Consider the following 20,864-nt stretch of genomic DNA (forward strand, 5'->3'; position numbering starts at 1 on the left):
TAAATGTGAACTTTACCTTACCTGGAACTGATGGTGGTTGCCAAACCTATAAAACTGTTCTTATATTTCTCAGCCAAGTGTCATGGAGGCGGAGCTGAGCTGCTCAAGTTCAACCTCCCAGATTTACCATGATTGATGTACAGAGCTCAGCTTACAATCCAGGAGTAGCTGGGAGGTGAGAGCAGCAAGTAGACGAAATTACACTGCACAGAGTGAACTACCTAATACCCTGTTGTCATGGAAACTTTACACTTAAATTGAATATATATATGATTCATTGGATTTGTTTTCTTATTTCTGCATTGATAGGAGTGGGAGGAATTTACAGGTGAATTATATGATGCCGTGCAACAACAGATGACTGAGAGTAACGTCAACTTCTTCAATGACCTGTCAGAAACAGAAAAGATTTTTGTCCTGGAGAAAGCAGCCAAAGCTCTAAAGTCAGGTATTGTGAATGGTTAGAAGACTGTCATTAAGGCTGTAGGTTAAGGTGTCTTGTATATTGGATACCTCTGTGCAAAGTATGGGGGCATAGAAGATTGATCAAAACTCTGGCGACTGAAATTGCATGTGGATTAGTGAAAGATAAGGAAGTGCGTGTGGGGCATGATGAGGCACAGCTCTCACAGGCTTCAGTAATGTCATGCCTGCTGGGAAACGCCCACTTTCTCCTGCCGGGAGCTCACACAATGAGAGCAAGGCGAAAGGTATGATACAGAGCTTTTTAAAGCTCTGAAAAAAAATGTAAGGGCAGAAGGAGTGTTAGGAGTAGTAAGGAAATATAATCAGAGTTAGTTTAGAAAATATGGTTTGATGACAGGTACTCTTTAACTCCTTAAGGCATACCTGTACGTCCTGAGTTCGTTCCCGTTCTATAACGCGGGGCCACAGCGGTGCTGCGCGCTATTAACCCTTTAGACGCAGCAATCAAAGTTGAACGCCGCATCTAAAGTGAAAGTAAAACGTTGCTGGTTACCTCAGGGGGCTTTTCGGGATTGCTGCAGCGAAATTGCAGCATTACGAACAGCTGTAGGACAGCTGGAGGGTCCCCTTACCTGCCTCCTGGTGTCGCGATCGCCGAATGACTGCTCAGTGCCTGAGATCCAGGCATGAGCAGTCAAGCAGCAGAATCATTGATCAATGGTCTCCTATGAGGAACCATTGATTAATGTAAAAGATAAGTATGTGCAGTTTTTTTGGTCACTTTTTATATCATAAAATATTATATTATATTATTATTATAAAAATATAACAAAAAGTGATCAAAAGAAATGGTACCGCTAAAAACTTCAGATCACGGCGCAAAAAAATTAGCCCTCATACTGCCCCGTACGCGGAAAAAAAGTTATAGGGGTCAGAAGATGACAGTTTTATGCGAATACATTTTCCTGCATGTAGTTATGATTTTTTCCAGAAGTACAACAAAATCAAACCTGTCTAAGTAGGGTATCATTTTAATTATATGGGCCTACAGAATAAAGATATGGTGTCATTTTTACCTAAAAATTAACTGCGTAGAAACGGAAGCCCCCTAAAGTTACAAAATTGATTTTTTTCTTAAATTTTGTCGCACAGTGATTTATTTTCCGTTTTGCCGTAGATTTATGGGTAAAATGACTGATGTCATAACAAAGTAGAATTGGCGGCACAAAAAAGAAGCCATCATATGGATTTTTATGTGCAAAGGGTTATGATTTTTTAAAGGTAAGGAGGAAAATCCGAAAGGGAAAATACAGAAAGACGCTCAGTCCTTAAGGGGTTAAGCATACATGGGCATAAGGCTATCCCTTATATAAGATAGGGCCAGCGACTTTTGATAGTATTGAGAATATTAGGCAGAATAGATGGGCCAAATGGTTATTTGCTGACACATTCTATGTTTCTAAATGAAATGCCTATAACACTATACTATAAAGCCATAGGTATATTCCTCTGTATGAGTTTGGAGACACCCAGAAGTACAAATGTGTGCATTGACCCTTCCCATGGTGCATGATTCTAGATGATGTACTGTATACATTTAGTGAAAAATAACATATTCAAAGTGCTGTTAGATCCTCATATATAATTTCTTTGTAAAGCTTTTCCCTTCTAAGTTCATCCATAAATGTTGAAGATCATGTATTCTTCCTTAATTTATTAAGAGGAAATTGTGATCATTGCCTGTCATGTTAGGCTTCTTTCACTAGTAAAGTTGCTCCGTTACAAACGGACGTTAATTGCTTTTTTATTTTTCTACTTTGGCTGCCATTAACGTCCGTTATTGTATCAGAGCGTAACGGGAGTTATAACGGGCAAAGAGGATCCCATTCACTTGAATGGGATCCCTCTAACGTCCGTTATAAGTCCCGTTATTATGGCCTAAATAAGCGGGAGAAAAAGACGTGTCTTGCACAAATTTTTCTCCCGCTATCTTCCTAACGGACGTCACCTACCAAACGAAAATGGTAGTGTGAAATAAGCCTTACAAAATCAGTGGAGCTGCAAACCAGTCATGGCCTGTGTTAATAATACATGCAAGGAGGAAGATCCATGCATCTAGGATGCAGATGTGCTTTGTGTCATCCATCAATTAGATAACATCTACTTTAAGTATTTGTCATGTAAGACTCTTAAAGGGTACCTCTCATCAAAAAAAACTTTTTATATATTATAGATTAATGTGTGCAGAATAACTTTACAATTGCATGTTATTAAAAAATATGCTTCTTTCTATTTAATTTTCCACTTTGAAGAAATGACCACTAGGGGTCTCCCTACCAGTCCTGGCAGCAAGCATTTCAGACTCATGCTGGAGTCCTAAACACTACGAGCTGCCAGTCTGCTTTGTTCACAAAGGAGAACACGCAGAGCTGCCAGCCTGCTTTGTTCACAGCCTGTTTGGCTGTGAACAAAGCAGGCTGGCAGCTCTGAGTGTTTAGGACTCCAGCATGAGTCAGAAATGCTTGCTGACAGGACTGATCAGGAAAAATACAATAGAAAGAAGCATATTTGTCATTAACATGCTATTGTAAAGTTATTCAACATACATTAATCTAAAATATATCAAAAGTTTATTTGATGAGAGGTACCCTTTAATATGACAGATGACTGCAGTTAATATATGTGGTTACAGCAACAAATGGCTGATGAAACAGGCAACATTCAACCTTATGAGGGCTTAGGCCATAGGCTTGTTGGGTCAGTATTTAGTTTCAGTATTTGTAAGCAAAACCAGGAAAAAGTACAAAACGCTGAAGAACAGATCTTTCCATTTAAATTTTTCTTCCTGTGTGTTTCGCCACTTTCATTTTGCTTACAAATACCGATATAAAATACTGATCACATCCCAATATGCAAGTGTGAACAAAACCTTATAACTACTCATAGTCCATCGCTCTTATAGACTAATTGACAAAATGTGTGACTGAAAGTTCTTCATAAGTTTGAAAACAGATCCACTAGGTCCAGAAAATCCATCAATTCACACATCACGTGTAACAATTGTTTATCATTGTCATCACGTGTAACAATTGTTTATCATTATCAAGTCTGCAGTGCCCCTCTATAGGGTTATCTGCAGCACCAGTATACACGTGATGTGTGCATTGATGGATTTTTCTGGACCTAGTGAATCCATTTTTAATTGATATACGGTACATTAAAAGCTAAGTTGTAGTGTTTTTGGTTTGGTACACTTTTTTTTGCATTGGTACACTATTGTTTGATATCCTGTTTCGGTGGTTTGTTCTTCATAAGTTGGCCTCAATTCAAAACTGTCCAATACTGTATGCCACCAGATGTATCTAAACTAGGCTTTTTGTTGTTGATCCGCAATTCCATTCAGCAAGCTTTGCTGAGTGGAATTTCTGCGGAATAGCAGAAATTCCGCCGTGTGAACATACCCTGACTGTTCTGAAGTTGTGAATGCTAACATGTCTTTCTATAAATCTTGTGTCATATGTTCAAGTCTACATACTATAAATTATAGACATCAATGAAATTGTCTCACTTTCAGGCGCTGTTTACAAGGAACTTTCCGCTCGTATCAGCTCCAGTTTGGAAGAAAATATGCTCCATTATGTTGCTCAGGAACAGCCGGATGATAACATTTCAAGAAGTCAGCTAGACATGGTGGCTTCACATATTCAGGATGGAGTGGTAGGTGAAATATTTTCTTCGAGAGAGGGAGACAAAAACTATTAACCCCATACAAAAGGAAGCCCCTGGCAATATCTATACAGTGTTTCTCAAGCGGTAAAGCACCCCTAGTTGTTGGTGAGATGGTGCGCCCCCTAGTTGTTGGTGAAGAGACTGTTTTCGTGCAAGTAATAATAAGCTGCACATCCCTTCTTTATGGCTGTAGAAATCTCTACTTTAGAAACATAGATGAAAAAAAATATTCAGATTACACAAGGCTCTAGACATGTTTCAGGGTACTTAATCCTACCCCTTCCTCGGTAGACAAGATTTGTAAATTACTTCTATATAAAAATCTTAATCCTTCCAGTACTTATCAGCTGCTGCATTCTCCACAGGAAGTTCTTTTCTTTTTTAATTTCTTTTCTGTCTGACCACAGTGCTCTCTACTGACACCTCAGTCCATGTCAGGAACTGTCCAGAGCAGGAGAGGTTTTCGATGGGGATTTGCTCCTGCTCTGGACAGTTCCTGACATGGACAGAGGTGTCAGCAAAGAGAACTGTATTCAGACAGAAAAGAAATTCAAAAAGAAAAGAACTTCCAGCTGATAAATACTGGAAGGATTAAGATTTTTAAACAGAAGTAATTTACAAATCTGGAGGCCGGAAGAAGGACGTTCCTACGTCTGAAACTGCTGGCGTAGCCTCTGAGCGCCCCTTACCGTCCTCGTCTATGCCGTGGTGATCCCGGACCTTGGGCTTGCAGCAGTTTACCTGCGGTGAGAGCACGCTACCCTTTTCCATTGTATTAATTTACAAATCTATTTAACTTTCTGGCATCAGTTGATTTAAAAAAACAAAATAATGTTTTCCAGCTTAAGACGACTTTAGGGTCTATTCACACGTACATTATTCTGCGCAGATTTGATGTGCAGGATTTCAAGCTGTGTTCAGTCATTTAGTTTACATTGAAATCTGCAGCAGAAAATTCTGCGCATCAAATACTGTACGTGTGAACAGACCATTAAGGGCATGTTCACACAGTCAAAAACAGCTTGTTTTTTCTTGAAAACCACTTAACATTAATGTTAATGTTAACCTTGTGGGGTTTTATGCATTTTTTCCCACTTGAAAATGTAACTTGTTACTTCTTTAGTGATACTTGGTTATAATTAGTCAATGGAATGCAGCACTCACCTGTTGAGAAGTCAAAAACTTTGAGTTACAAAGCATCTATAGTTGCACATTTTTTGAACAGAATTAGCCATGTTTACTCAAATTCACATTTTCTGCAAACATGTGTGACTTTAGAGGATCTGTTTCACTCGCACCACCGAGATGTGAAGGAGGTATGAAGGAGGATGTAAGTTTTGCAGATCAGTTTTGCAGAGGGTTTTGAAGCAGTTTTTTACGGTGAATTTGGTACATGTGGTTTTTGTCCATATGAACATGCACCTAGGCCTGTGCCTAGGGCAGCAGTGTTGAGTGGGAAGGACTTAAAGAATACCTGTCACCAAACTTTTAATATAGTGTTCCTTGTGTAATCAGTAGAAACTTTCCCATTCACTTGCTTTTAAAATTATCAACATAAATATGTTTAAAATGTAATAGAAAAAAGAGCCACTAGGTGGCTCTGTTCTGTTCCCTGCCACAATTAATATAGTGAGTTTGGTGTCCTCCCGGCCTGGCAGGAGACCAAACTCAGGAAGTGTTTCTCTGCTCTGAGCTTGATTGACAGCTGCACAGAGCCTCACTGAAACATGCATAGAGCCTCACTGAAAGCTTCACAGAGACTCATTAAAAGCTGCAAAGAGCCTCAATGAAAGATGCATAGAGCCTGAGGTCTTCTATTCATCACAGCACTGCAACCATGTGAGGGCGGAAGTGGTCCCCCAGCAGGCTTCAGTGATGTCATGCCTGCTGGGAAACACCCACTTTCTCCTGCTGGGAGACTGCACTATATGAGCAAGAATAAAAAGAATAAAGTTATGATACAGAGCTTTTTAAAGCTCTGAAATTTTTTTAAGGGCAGGAGGAGTAGTTAGGGAACATAGTCGGAGTTAGTTTAGAAAAGTTTATTTGGTGACAGGTACTTTTTAAGCTAGTAAACAAAAAAAAGATAAATACTTTTGGAGAAGCTACTGCCATCATGCTGTGGCTTGTAAAAAAAAAAAATGTCCCCCCTTTGGTTGAATTCACATGGGTCAGAACTGCCGTGAATTTTAACAGACGAACTGCAGCCACAGCCACTTATTGTGTAGCGGATTTGTGATTGATTTCACAACTTTCCAAGGTGGATATAAGTGGATATTCAAGAAAAATCTCCAACAATATCCACATGTAACACATATAACTTTTGCTGTGTATTTGTGACAGATCTGCATGAAAACATTCTGATACTTGTGAAATGGCGGTGTATTCAGTCCAGTCTGAGTGCCTAGGGCAGCACGAGCTGTAAATACAGTCATGGATAAGGTAGCTTTGATTTCAAAATAAGTAATGGAAATGCAGACACAAGCGAATTCTGCTGAATTTTCTTTAACAGAATCCTATTAGTTCTAAACAAAATTGCCATCCTTTTATATTTATGGTAAAAAAAAAAAAATTCCGGTAATACATTTAGGCTTTAAAGGGTACCTTTCATCAAAAAAAAACTTTTGATATATTATAGATTAATGTATGCAGAATAACTTTCCAATAGCAAGTTATTAAAAAAAATATGCTTCTTTCTATTTAATTTTCCACTTTGAAAAAATGACCACTAGGGGTCTCCCTACCAGTCCTTTTTTATAGATTTCAGACTCATGCTGGAGTCCTAAATCTCAGACTGCAGCCGTGACACAAACAGACTCAGCACTGCTCCCTGCCAGGGAGTTTATCTGTGTCCCGGCTGAAGTCTGAGCTTTAGGACTCCAGCATGAGTCTGAAATCTATAAAAAAGGACTGGTAGGGAGACCCCTAGTGGTCATTTTTTCAAAGTGGAAAATTAAATAGAAAGAAGCATATTTTTTTTAATAACTTGCTATTGGAAAGTTATTTTGCATACATTAATCTATAATATATCAAAAGTTTTTTTTTAATGAAAGGTACCCTTTAATCTTACCCACAAAATAGTTACTGTATGTGTTGTTTTTCACATTACTTTTATTAATGCTTTTGTTCTAGATCAATATTTTAGAAAACCGACCAAGCATGAAGGTAAAACTACATGTTCTTCTTAACCAGTCCTTACCAGTCGCACTCAGAACTCTGGCCTGGAAATTACAATTATCCAACACAAAAGGTAATGGTGGTAGAACTATAGGTAAAATGATTAATGTGTAATTTTATCTTATTATGAAATGCTCAATGTCATTTCAAACTAATTTCCTCCATCTGATAACCTATGTGATTCCTAACGGCTCTGTAACTTACTTCTTTAACCAAAAACTGTTCCCACAGCCCGAATGGAATATCTGGCACATGTGTCCATGAACAAGGCCCGATCTGTACTAGACCGAGAGATAGCTCTACATTGTGAGGCTCTACTGTCAAATGAACAAACATTTCAAAACCTGAAGGATAAAAAGGGTAAGTGTCATATAGAGGCCAAGACAGGATCAAGGCTTTAGCCAGAGCTAAAGATATATGCTTGCATTTCTTTTAAATTTATAGTCGGGACACTGAACTTTGGATCACTTTGGACACTCTCTTCTGATAGAAGGTTTCCACAGATTTTTAAATCACCTGTACTAAAAAGACATTGCAGCCTTCCAGTATTTATGAGCTGCTGGTTCCCCTTGAGGACCCCATGTAGTTCTTTTGAATCCGACACAGTGCATCTGCAGTGTCCCGATACCTATTAGCCAGCTACTAAGATTAATGAGTTGTCGTGTGGCTGAGGAAGCTCTCTAACATTTTGTGTGTCGCATTGCCAGTTCTGCATACACTAGGGTATTATGGATGTGTAAGGATTAACACGGCTCTTTATTGCCAACACTGGTGACAGATATACTGTATAGATAGACATCTATAGAGAGGAGTCCCCCAGGTTCAACCCTTTTTCCAGGACAACCAATCATTGCAAACCACAGTCCAACCCCGGTGTGTACATTTGGTCAGAGTCTGTCATGCTAGGCCCTATGTGAAAATATTTTAGGCAGTGTTCAGTCAATGCTGAGAGGGAAATCATATCCAAAATTCTGTTTTCTGCTCCAAGAAGGAGAATCATCTAGTCAGAAGAGGGAAAGCTGAGCAAGGACTCTTGTGCAAATGCGGCAGCGAAGTACCGCTTCGGCTGGCGATAGGCTGAGTGGCAGTGTGACGTTTTCGGTCCCAAAAACGTCACACTGCTGCTCAACCTATCGCCGACCGAGGCGGGACTTCACTGCGGCCGGTGATTGGCTGAGTGCATTATGACTCACCGACCACCGACAACCAGAAAGAGGATCACGGCGGAGGTCGGAGTGGGTTACCAGAGGCACCAGAGGAGCGACGGCAGGTATGTATCTCTACATTTTTTTTTTTACTACCGGCAGTCTGAATGACAATTTTTACATCTCAGACTACTCCTTTAAAGGGGTGAGCTGCATTTTTGGGCTGCCCTCGATAACCACTTGAAGTTCTTAACAGATATTATGACTTCCATCCTATAGGGATATTATAAATATGCTTTAAGTTGCCCTTACTTCATCTGGTAGTTCTGTGTATGTTGCTGTAACTTTCATGTTGTCTCATTTTTAGGTATTGCAAGATGTATGCGGAATGTGATATCCTATCGTCATAAATATGCAAAGATTAGCCTTTTAGATGAAGACTATCTTTTGCTCGTACCTCTTTCACAGACAGTGTTTATGACATCTAAACCTAGCACATCAATAGATTCATTGTCCATCATATTGGTTGAGGAATACATCACTTTTATGGACTCCAGACCATCCGTCATGCAGAGAAGTGAGCACTCAAAGGTATATTCAGTTCTAGTTATTATGTTAATCATCTATTGAAGCATGCAATATAGTATTTCTGGTCTGTTCTATCTTTGCTAGAAGTGAATATTTTTCCTACCCTTGAGTGTATCTGAATTATACCAGGCCAATGTATTTAGAGGAAACTAGTTAAGGTAAAACACATTATACATCTGTTAGACCTATAGGCCTCTGTTGTTGTTTACGGGCATGGTGAATAGAAAGAGCATTTCTCAAGCTATTACATTATCTGATATGGCTAATATAACCAATCTAAATGGTTATAACATTTATGGGAAGAAAAAAGTAGGTTTTAGAAACCTGGGGAAGAGGGGGGGGGTTTGCTTAATACATTAATATTTTCTGTTGTCAATTCGTGGTTGCCAGATGTTTGAATTTTGTGTGGGATCTATGTTCCCAGCTCCTCCAGCCTATAAATATGGTCTAATTTAGTAATCCATTCATTTATCGTGGGTGCAGAATTGGGTTTTCAGAACAGAATCCTTGGGAGAGTTTGGGACTCGGGTGGATCTGTGACCAGAAAAGGTGCATGATGGGGCAGTTCCACCATATGTGGAAATATGATCCATTCGTTTTCATATTTCCAACAGTTTTCTGTATTTATGCATTTTAGTCGGTGTATAGTACAATCTATAGAGAGGACCTTAAACAGTTAATATAAACATTTCTAGGTAAAGGTTCAGTATAACTACTGATTTATTAATTTAGGGTCTATTCACACATTTATAGCTGCAGATTTGATGCTATGTTCAGTCATTTAGTTTACATTGAATTCTACAGCATAAAGTTATTTTTATTTTTTTTATTATTTATTCATATTTATCAATACATGATATCCAGCATAATATAATACATGCTAAACAAAGAAAAAAGAAAAAATATACCTGGTATATCAAATCAGATATAATAAGTAATTATTAGTGATAGGGTGTCTAGCTGTACACATCCCGGGCTAGCCACACAGAGTAAAACAAACCTACTGACAAAAACAAAACAACACCGAATAAGACAAACATATCAAAGAAGCAAACAAAAAAACCCTCTCCTGTATCAGATCTTAAATTATAATCTATCCAGCCACACCTGCTATATGAGGTTAAACTTATCTTCCTGTCCCCTTTTGCAGTAGATCGATTTTTCCCAGGACACTATCCTCTCCATTTTCCTGATAAATTGCTCCATTGTAGGAGCCCTTGAGTCTTTCCATAGCTGGGCTATCAATTTTCTAGCATTATACAATAATCTACCCAAGACCAATTTACCTGTAGCAGAGAGATGTACATTATCCACATAGCCAAGTATACAAGTTTTAATTTCCATGGGGAGCACCACCTTCCAGATCTTTCCAATATATTCTAGAATACCTTCCCAGTATTCCTGAACCTGCAAACAGGTCCAGAACATATGAATTAAGCATAAAGCATAAAGTTTGCAGCATTAAATATGCGCAGGATAGTGTACGTGTGAATAGACCCTTAAAGGGTACCTGTCATTTTGCCAAACCTTTGACACGTCCTAGCGACATGCCAAAAGTTTTAATCGGCGGCGGTCTGAGTGTCTGCTGATCAAGACACTCTCATAGACTTACATGGAGAGGTTGTCTCAATCACGTGACACGGAGCCTAGAGAGAATGCGCCGAGCCCTAACTTCTCTGATTCTCCTGGTCAGTGGAGGTCTGAACATTCAGAACCCCGCCGATCAAAACATGTCAAACGTTTTACATAATGACAGTTACTCTTTAAAGAGAAACTGAAAGCTGATTACAAGGGTATTGGTTGACCCAAAATCCTGATATGTAAAATAGTTCCTTTGGTGCACTCAAGGCGCTCTCTATTCCAAGGTAAACTGGTACACCTGCACAGCTGGTCCCTGGACCAAACCCCCTTAATAAATATTCATAAGTCTGTCCTGAAGCATGTAGCCACTACGTAGTGAGATCCCATGCATACTCTGTGATGCTCCGACCCGCCAAGCTGGAGATCTGACTGTGCACATGCAGGATCTTAATACATAGCTTATTTCCCTCATTGTAAAATAAATAAATAAACAATAGCAGTAAAATAGGTATAAAAAAAAGTGTTAAAATCTAATAATAAGCAGTTATTTCTGGGTTGGAATCACTGTTGTTTTTTAAAACAACATGTGCACCGATGGCCACTTTTCTATAGACCTTAACTGAATGCATTATTACATTTTAAAAAGACTGCAATGTTTATAGCTTTTTTACTGGGAATGTTTTTGTTTTTATCTTTTAATGTGTGAACCCAGCCTTAATGTTAATAAATACAAATATGCATGAAAAGTGCTGACTGTGTATTATCTGCCTGTTTAAAATATATGATATTCACTTTAATTTATCCAATACAACATTGTAACCAGATTAAAGTAATGAAATCTTTTTCATGTCCCTCAGAGACTGTTACACTGGTGCAGGAATGATTTATGAAAGTATTTAATGCCAGCTGGCAGGGAGTAACTACAGACCTAATCTAATAGTAAAATGGAAGCTGGAATTCACAATCCTTCTTTCAATATTTAATTTAGTATTTATAGCTTTTAAGTGACAGATTTCAAATTAAAAAAAAATACTTTTTCATTCATAAATTTATAGGCATTGCCAAGTCTTAAAGGGGTAGGTTTTCGGGCAAATGTAACCCCTAACCCATAGCTGACCAAACTTTTCATGTTGGTAACACCCTTTTTAGACATGCATAGTTTGGTGACAGACCCATCGTCATACTGCCAATTGCACGTATCACATTGCACGTCATGCGACTCACAATGTGATACCAGTATCCAATATCAGCATTACAAATGTGGCTGCTCAACCCCTGTGCCATTTTACCCCCTTCTTCATCACTTCTTGTGCCACTTCATCCCCTCTTGATGCCCCCCATCACCCCTGTGCCATTTCATTACAGCGTTATATAATGATGCAGATGTCCACAGGATAGGGGATAAGTGTTTGATCACGGGGGTCCGACAGCTGAGACCCCCCGCGATCTCCTAAACGGGGCCCCGGCATTAACACTCAGTGTGAGTGCTAATGTGCGTAGCAATGACCTGAGAAGTCGACGGTTACGCCCCCTCCCCCCCACCCCGTCTCCATACAATTTTATGGGATAGGCGGGGAGGCACGAACGCTGCCTCCCCGGCTCTCCCATAGAGTTATATGGAGGAGGCATGTTGGCCACATTGTCATACTGCGGCCGGTATGCCTCCTGCACGGGGATCGCAGGGGTCCCAGCGGTTGGACCCCCCCCCCCCCCCCCCCCCGCGATCAAACACTTATCCCCTAATCTGTGGATAGGGGATAAGTGTTAAAGGGCTATCCTTTAAACCCCTTTATAATTCCACCATCACACACCTGGCCTGTATCTCTCTGTCCGGCTCCAGCAGGCCCAGTTGCAGTCTAGGCAGCTCCCGCTCATCTACTGACTAGTGATGTCCTCCTGCTCCGGACCTTGGGTGTGTTGTCAGGAGTGTCGCTCATGAGTTCCAGCAGCCACCACTGCCCAGTAATTTCAAGTGGCCGCACCACTGGGCCGTGGCAGCCAGAGGCGGTGGCTGCTGCTGAACGGGTCACTAATGTGTCACGGCACACCTGAAGAACAAGGAATTAAAAGCATACACCAAACTGTATGAACATCCCTATTCCATATGATGAATAAGCTACAGTGAGGAAAGCATCATTGGAATAGATAAAGTTCTTAAAGAGGACCTGTGGCCAACCCACAAAATGAGATAATGTTATGAAATAGCTTAAAGGGGTTATCCACCATAAGGTGATTTTAGTACATACCTGGCAGACAGTAATGGACATGCTTAGGAAGGATCTGCGCTTGTCTTGGGCTAAATGGCTATGCTGTGAGATTACCATAATACTGTGGCTAGCTTTTTGTGAACTTGTATTTCCAGTTTTCAGTTTTCTTGTTTGCCTACAAATCCCATGATACCATTTTCCTCCTTTCCACAACATCAGCTACCCCACCCATTGAAACATAAATGAGCTGCAGACCTGTGGTTTTCAATCAGGGTGCCTCCAGCTGTTGCATTAGTTGCAGATTGCTCTCTCCACCCATTGAAGTAGACAGGCTCCCTGTCATCAGCTGACTAGTGAGTGAGGTATTGACCACCGTGCAAGCTGGGAAAAACTGAGACAGAAGTCATTTTGTATGCTGTTAAAAATAAATATTGGGGTGAAAATCACATAAGAATTGTGAGAAAACCGTCACACACAGGTACAGACACTATATTATGAACTACACTAACTTTACAGCCCCTGTAGCATAGTCAAATAAAAAAAATTCCCGGAATACCCCTTTAAGATGCCCTGATCACACTCCTTCTTACAGTTTCTTTATATGTTCTCCCGTAACTGAGATATGAGGGTTTATAGTTTGTCTGACAATTCAGGGACTTTTAAGATGGGCATTAACTAAGTTTTAATAATGGGATTGACCACCAGGTGATGGGCGGGATTATACAATCAGGGGGTGTAAATATTTTACATTGAGGTGGTTGTATTAGACATAACACCCCCTGACTGTATAAGCCATCTTATCTGACTGTTCCCTAAATTGTCAGACAAATTGTAAACCCTCATATTTAGCAATAAAAGGATGAATCAAGAGACTGTAAAAAGGTGTGTGTTCAGTGCACCCTAAGCTATTTAATGACAGTAAAATCTAACAATGTTAAAGGAGTACTGTCGCGTAGATATCGGTGTCCCGTTCTTTGGTCCCTGTCTTCTTCCGCTTACCGGGGGACAGTGAGTCACGCTGCTCTCAGCATATGACTGGCCGAGGCGGGACATTGTTGCAGCCGGTGATACGCTGAGCGCAGCGTGACTCACTGTCCCCAAGGAAGCAGAAACAGAAAGGGACCGGAGAACGGGACACAGATATCGGCACAATGGGGGAACTTCGAAAGGTGAATTCAAGTTTGTTTTTTGTTTTCTTGCAACGCTCCAATACTCCTTTGAAACTCTTTGAATGTGTGGTTAGCCTTATGTGGGAGTGAGGGTAACCTTATTCTTTATACCTGTAATCCTGAATGGTATATTTTGTAACAAAGCAGTCATAGGGGTAGATGTTTCTGATCATTTAGCCTGAAATTATTTATAAGCCATGCTCAGAGCAGACAGAGCTTGCTTGGAGTCACAAAACACAACTCAGAGACGGATTATCATACATTGGGTAAAAGTGAATAACATTTTGGGTTTTATTAAATAGGAAAGTGGAGCATTCCAAAAAATGTCTGTGTCATTACAAACCCTGGATGAAAACCTAGCACAAACCATCAAAAAAATATTTGCGACTGAAGGTGAGATATTTTTTTTTATGTTTTTGAATACGTTGTTTTGTGTAGACAGTTCTAAATATCTTTTTAAAACCCAGGTTAGATACACATGTTCCTGTACTAAACACAGCAATGACAGTGGTGCTGATAAAGATTATGTTACTCCCCAGTACAGACAATAATAACAAAAAAGAAGAGGAATTCACAGAAATTGTGGTTAGGTGGAAAATAGATGTTAACCCAATTCCTGCATTTTAAGTACATGTACTTAAGCAGGAGGTAGTTCCTGCAACATTTCATAAAACATTTCATACATTAAGTGGGCTTCACACCACCAATATGCCCAGGATAGGGATAAAAGGGGAAATTTATCAATGTTGGTGTAGGTAGAAGTTTTTTGTAGATCATTTTGGTTGGTCAAATTTGGTGCAATTGCACCAAATTTACCATACTAGTGCAAGGCACATGATACATTTTGTGCAAAGTTCTAAATCTCCACACAGTTCTATTTGTACACCTGAGCTGCACCTCACAGGAAAAGTGGACACAGGGATTTTGTTCTATTGCTTTGAGGCCAGGATTCCATTGAGGTTTTTTGTCCACCAGCAAAAACGCCAGAAAAACTGTCACAACTTTTTTTTTTTCTTGCGTTTTTGCTGGCATGTGAAAACAGTCATTTTTGTACCCTGTGGCAATTTTTTTTACTGCCTTCAGGGTACCACTCCATGGGTCGGATGCAAAGCGCCTGGTCCACAGAGTGTAAGGAAGTGGGGAGTGATGTATAGCATATACAGGGTGCAGAGCATCACAACTTACCTCTGCCAGCTGTATAGTATACAGGGGTGCATAGTGTACCCATGTATACTATACAGGAGCCCAGCAAGGAAAGGGTTAACCCACATTGCTGCTGAGAAGTTCTGGGTCAAGTCTTTGTGAGCTATCCTGTATATACAGCTGTCTATAGATAACTGTATATACAGAATACAGTAGGCATACATCAAAAATTGGACAGCTTTTTTTTAAATGTCAATAAAAGGGTTAACAAGGGCTGTGGGGGAGTGTTTTTTTTATTTTTAATAAAACATTTTTTTCAATGTGATGTATTTTTTATAATTGAATTTTCAGGCTTAGTAGTGGAACCCGTCTTGTAGACAAAATCCATTACTGAGTCGGGGCTTAGTGTTAGCCCCAAAATCAGTTAGCACTAACCCCCAATTATTACCCCGGTACCCACCGCCACAGTAGTTCCGGGAAGAGCCGGTACCAACAGGCCCAGAGGGTCAAAAATGGAGCAGTTGTTGCTGCTTGGTTGGTATCTGGCCGATACTGAAAAAAGGGGGAACCAAACACGTTTATTTATTGATTTTAAAAAAATGCATAGGGTTCCCCCTATTTTCAGTATCAGCCAGATACCAACCAAGCAGCAACAGCCTGACGTTACCAGGGTGGGCGATGACCATTGTTACTGGCCCTCCCCAGCCTAAATAACGTTGGTCAGCCTGTTACCGCCTAGGCCCAGGAGCTCCATTTTTGACCCTCCGGGCCTGTTGGTACTGGCTCTTCCCTGCACCCCTGTGGCGGTGGTTACCAGGGTAATAATTGGAAGTTAGCGCTAGCTGTTTTGGGGCAAACACTAAGCCCTGGCTTAGTAATAGATTCCGTTTATAGGATGGCTTCCACTACTAAGCCTGAAAATTCAATTACAAAAACAAGACACATTAAAATTTAAAAAAACACTCCCCCACAGCCCTCACTAACCATTTTATTGAAATTGAAACAATGTTGGTCATCATCGCAGTCCGCATTCACATATCTGCAATGAGTAGAAAAGAAAAACAAGAAATATGGATTAGTACAATTTTTGCGCTCTCCCCTGGGGAGAGCGCACATAATGCAGTGTGTTCCTAAACAGGGAGCCTCCAATTGTTGCTAAACTACATCTCCCATCATGGGGGGCTGTAGTTGAGTAACAGCTGGAGTCTCCCTGTTTGGGAACACACTGCCAGAAAGGCTCTGTTCCCATCATGCAAAACGCATAACAGAGAGTCAGGCCTGGACTGTATAGCTTTGCCCCCTAATGATCATCATCACTAGGGGGCAGAGCAGTAAAGGTCGCAGGGAGTGAGTAAAGGTCTCAGAAGTGAGACCCCCTTTCGATCTGTCCCTCTGCCCTTGGACTACTTCTCCCATCATGGGACAGAGTCTGTCCCATGATGGGAGTAGTTGTAGTACCGCAGCGCTGAGGGATGGCACTTGCACATCCCCCGGCTGCAGGACTTTTAGGACTACTACTCCCATCATGTACAGACTCCGTCCATGATGGGAGTTTTAGTCCAGGGGCTGAGGTGCAGATCGCAGCAGGTCATTCTCCAGAGACCCGCTGTGATCCGCATTTATCAAGTTAACAAGCACATGCGACTACACTGCGCTCCCCGCCGGCTCCAGTATACACTGTAATCATTCATAATCCCTGCCGCCGGGAGAATTCACCAATCAGAGCTCCCGTATCCCAGTGGCGGGATTATGAATTATGACAGCGTATACAGGAGCCTGGAGCCGGTGGGGAGCACAGTGGAGCCACATGTGCTGCCGGCTTGTTAACTTGCGGATCGCAGCGGGTCTCTGGAAAATGACCTGCTGCGATCTGCACCCCAGCCCCTAGACTATAACTCCCATCATGGACAGAGTCTGTGCATGATGGGAGTAGTAGTCCTAAAAGTCCCGCAGCCAGGGAATGTGCAAGTTCCATCCCTCAGCGCTGCGGTACTACAACTACTCCCATCATGGGACAGACTCTGTCCATGATGGGAGTTATAGTACAGGGGCTGAGGGGTAGATCGCAGCAGGTCATTCTCCAGAGACCCGCTGCGATCCGCATTTTTTAAATGCACAAGCCAGCAGCTCCTGTATACAGCTGTCATGATTCATAAACCCCGCTGCCAGGAGACGTGAGCTCTGATTGGTGAATTGCTTTTCACCAATCAGAGCTCCTGTCTCCCGGCTGCTGGGATTATGAATTATGACAGCGATACAGTATTCCCCGCCGGGAGTCGTCGGGCAGCGCAGTGGAGCCGCATGTGCCGCTGGCTTTTACAGTTAATAAATGCGGATCGCAGCGGGTCTCTGGAGAATGACCCGGTGCGATCTGCCCCTCAGCCCCTGGACTATAACTCTCATCATGGGCAGAGTCTGTGAGTATCCACTGTAAAGAGTCTAAATGAGTATCCACTGTAAAATGCATTCCACAATACACAAAAAATAGATTACTTGCTTTTTGCTCTATCAAAAATGACGCACAAAAAAGACGCAATGAATGTCACTGCCTAAATTTTTGGGCAAAAAATACACAAGAAAAGGGGTAAACTCAATGAAAAATCTCCCCCAAATGGCTTAATGCAGGGACTCTAAATGCTAGGAACCTCCGGAATCGGCCTCCTCAGTTCTCAGATTCAACCAACGTTTGAAGGTCATCCTATGGGAGGGTCAAAGGTCAACTACAGGGAGAAATTTAAATCTGCCAAATTTTGCATGTTTTTTTGATAAATCTGTCACATTTGTAGATTGCGTAGTCTTAGTTTAGACCAACTACAAGTTAGCTTAGTAAAGCCAGAAGTGTGCGCCCTTCCAGTGAAGATATGCCCTGTCCCCGATAAGCCACATTCCTTTTTTTTAGGTGAGCTGAAAAAACATTTAAAAAGTGTCTAAAACTCCTAATAAATGCGGTGCAAGTAAAGTAAGCCCTTTTTTGCTGCATATCATGCCAGCATTCCGATTCATTTGCAATAATAAATATGCCCCAATGAATGGAGCGGCTGTTCAGTCTATGCACTGCTGCTCCATTTACAGCACCAATCAGGAGGCCCGTTCTTGAAATGGTTGGTGGTCAGTGAAGGAGAAGCAGGAAGGTGAGGGTGCCATGCCAGGCTATGGCACTTAAGCAACTTGGCCACACCTCCTTGACACTTGGCTGAGAAATAAAAAAGGCAGTTTTTTTTTTAATACATTTGGCAACCACAATAGGCTTTAGGAGATGTACAGATTTTTTATATCCTCTTAGCTATCCAATAGTGTCTGCAGATTTTGGCAGCAACATTGTTGTTGTTTTTTTACAAACTCATTGTTATTTATACAGCGTTATTTATTCTTTTTAATGAATAACAATCTTTTGATACACAAATTGTAAATTAACAAGTTACCATGATTGTGTTTTGATATACAACAGCTACAGATTCCGAAGAGGCCTTGACTGTTGGTCTACAGAAGATGCTGCGACCTGTCTTCCAAGTCTTCTTTGTCGGTACATAGAGTTGGTCAGCTTAGTCAGTGAAAATAATGAACTCAATTGAGGCTTTAGATAACAGCCATTAGGGGGGAAATTATCATAAGTGCAAATTTTTGAGCAAGTGTGTGGTTTTCCCAGTTGCTGCGCAAATTTTTTTATGTTATGTTTATTTTCCTTCTTAATAATATAATAGAATAATGACAAAAGTTTTCTTATGTTCTCTGTAGTAAGGTTTAGTTGACTGGAAAAAAAATATTCCTGTTAAGTTGATGGTATCCAATCTGGGGTGTATACAAAAGAATTTGGGCTCCATAGCAAAGATTTAACTGGCCCTATCATAGTCCTGGATGTTGCAGGACCGGAATTTGCAGGACTAACTTCATTTGATTATCAAGCTTGGTATTATTTTTTTTGGAAAAAGACATCATAGGAGAATTAATTATTCATTATGTACAAATATGTGAAAGGACAGTACAGAGATCTTTCTTGCATTTTTTACACTGCGGCCTGTAGCCATGACTAGTGATATCCTCTAGGTCTAACAACGTCCAGTAGCAGAGGGGACCAGCCACAGATGAGACCCCTTTCTTGTGTGTTGCTGTGGTATGTTTTCCTTTGCACATAAAAATATAAATTGCATGTATTTGAGAAGTCTCAAGATCCTAATAGAGAAGACATTCTGGAGAAACACGATTCACATTTTTACCAGGAGTCAAAGTAATCTTTACTGCAATGTCTAGTATTTGATTCTTTGTTAGATTTATCAGATCTGATCAGAATAAAGAATCTGTGTATGAATAGGTAGATGCTGGGTATGAATGTTGATGAAAAATATTAGGCTTGTCACACGCAACTCTTAAATCCATGCTGGACTACAGTGATCCCTCAACTTACAATGGCCTCAACATACAATAGTTTCAACATACAATGGTATTTTCTGCACCATTGTAACTTGAAACCAGACTCAACATACAATGCTACGGACAGTCCACATCTGTGATACTTGTTACAACTGGAGGAACTGACCAATCAGAATGGGCATTTTACTGGTAAATCACCTGTATTACTGAAGCGTATGCACTGACTGGTAGCGCCCCCTACAGTACAGGGAGGAACTACAAGTTCTGTACTACTCCTTACCTGTGCCAGGGTTAGCTGCTCCTTTGGACACCAAGTAAGGGCGGCTCCATTTGGGAAACTGTGTGTACTGTATAGGACCCTGAAGAATCTGCTGTCCTCTACATAAACCATTGTTTCCCAACCAGGGTGTCTCCAGCTGTTGCAAAACTACAACTCCCAGCATGCCCGGACAGCCAACGGCTGTCCGGGCATGCTGGGAGTTGTAGTTTTGCAATAGCTGGAGGCACCCTGGTTGGGAAACACTGAGATAGACAGTGATTTACAGCAGCTCTTTCTTACTTTTCTATGTAAGGACTTGCTTTATCTCTATTAGTTATCTACTTATTTTTTTTTTTTTAATCCTCACTTTTTCCTTTTTCCATTTTGGGGTTTCAGAACAAATTACCAGGTTTCCATAGAGTTATGGTCTCAACATACAATGGATTCAACATACAATGGTCGTCCTGGAACCGATTAATATTGTAACTTGAGGGACCACTGTATATTTGTCTGCAGAAGTCATCATTATATTAGCATTACATTAGCACAGCCATTATCCTGTATGACTTTCATTAGAACCTGATTTTCATAGTAAATGAAGGAAAGGGAGCAAGACGCAATTTCTCTGACGTCTCAAGCTTCAGAGCTTTACTATGTATAATACTAAAAATAACTTTAAGGACAGTATGTCTTAGAGATATAAGATCTCCCTGCAGACTCTACAGATGTCATAAGCAAAAATGTGGAAAAAGACTAATGATGAGAGCAAAAGCCTAAAATAGTTTACCTTTTTTAATGTAAATTATAGGGAACATTTCATCACTTTTATGCTGCCTGAAAAATAGATCATCGGGGTGGTCCCTGGTGGCTTTTGCCTTCCCCACCAGCCTTGATTGATAGATTTTGACCTATACCCAAATAGTGAGAGATCAGAGTGACAATTAAAGGGGTATTCCAGGCCAAAACTTTTTTTTATATATCAACTGGCTCCGGAAAGTTAAACAGATTTGTAAATTACTTCTATTAAAAAATCTTAATCCTTCCAATAGTTATTAGCTTCTGAAGTTGAGTT

The 20,864-nt window shown here is 40.6% G+C and overlaps 1 protein-coding gene across 1 annotated transcript in view; it reads left to right on the forward strand.

The window, feature by feature from the left end:
• Nucleotides 1-20,864, forward strand: part of LOC130356971 (uncharacterized) — a 116,263-nt gene that overhangs the window by 58,837 nt on the left and 36,562 nt on the right. Inside the window, exons 2-8 of the mRNA XM_056559199.1 lie at nt 310-448; nt 4,001-4,143; nt 7,288-7,405; nt 7,564-7,692; nt 8,845-9,068; nt 14,325-14,415; nt 18,614-18,688. Of these exons, the coding sequence (XP_056415174.1) occupies nt 310-448; nt 4,001-4,143; nt 7,288-7,405; nt 7,564-7,692; nt 8,845-9,068; nt 14,325-14,415; nt 18,614-18,688 (919 nt within the window). The remainder of the gene's footprint in view (nt 1-309; nt 449-4,000; nt 4,144-7,287; nt 7,406-7,563; nt 7,693-8,844; nt 9,069-14,324; nt 14,416-18,613; nt 18,689-20,864) is intronic.

This window comes from Hyla sarda, chromosome 2, assembly GCF_029499605.1.
Source record: "Hyla sarda isolate aHylSar1 chromosome 2, aHylSar1.hap1, whole genome shotgun sequence".
Taxonomy (NCBI): Eukaryota; Metazoa; Chordata; class Amphibia; order Anura; family Hylidae; genus Hyla; species Hyla sarda.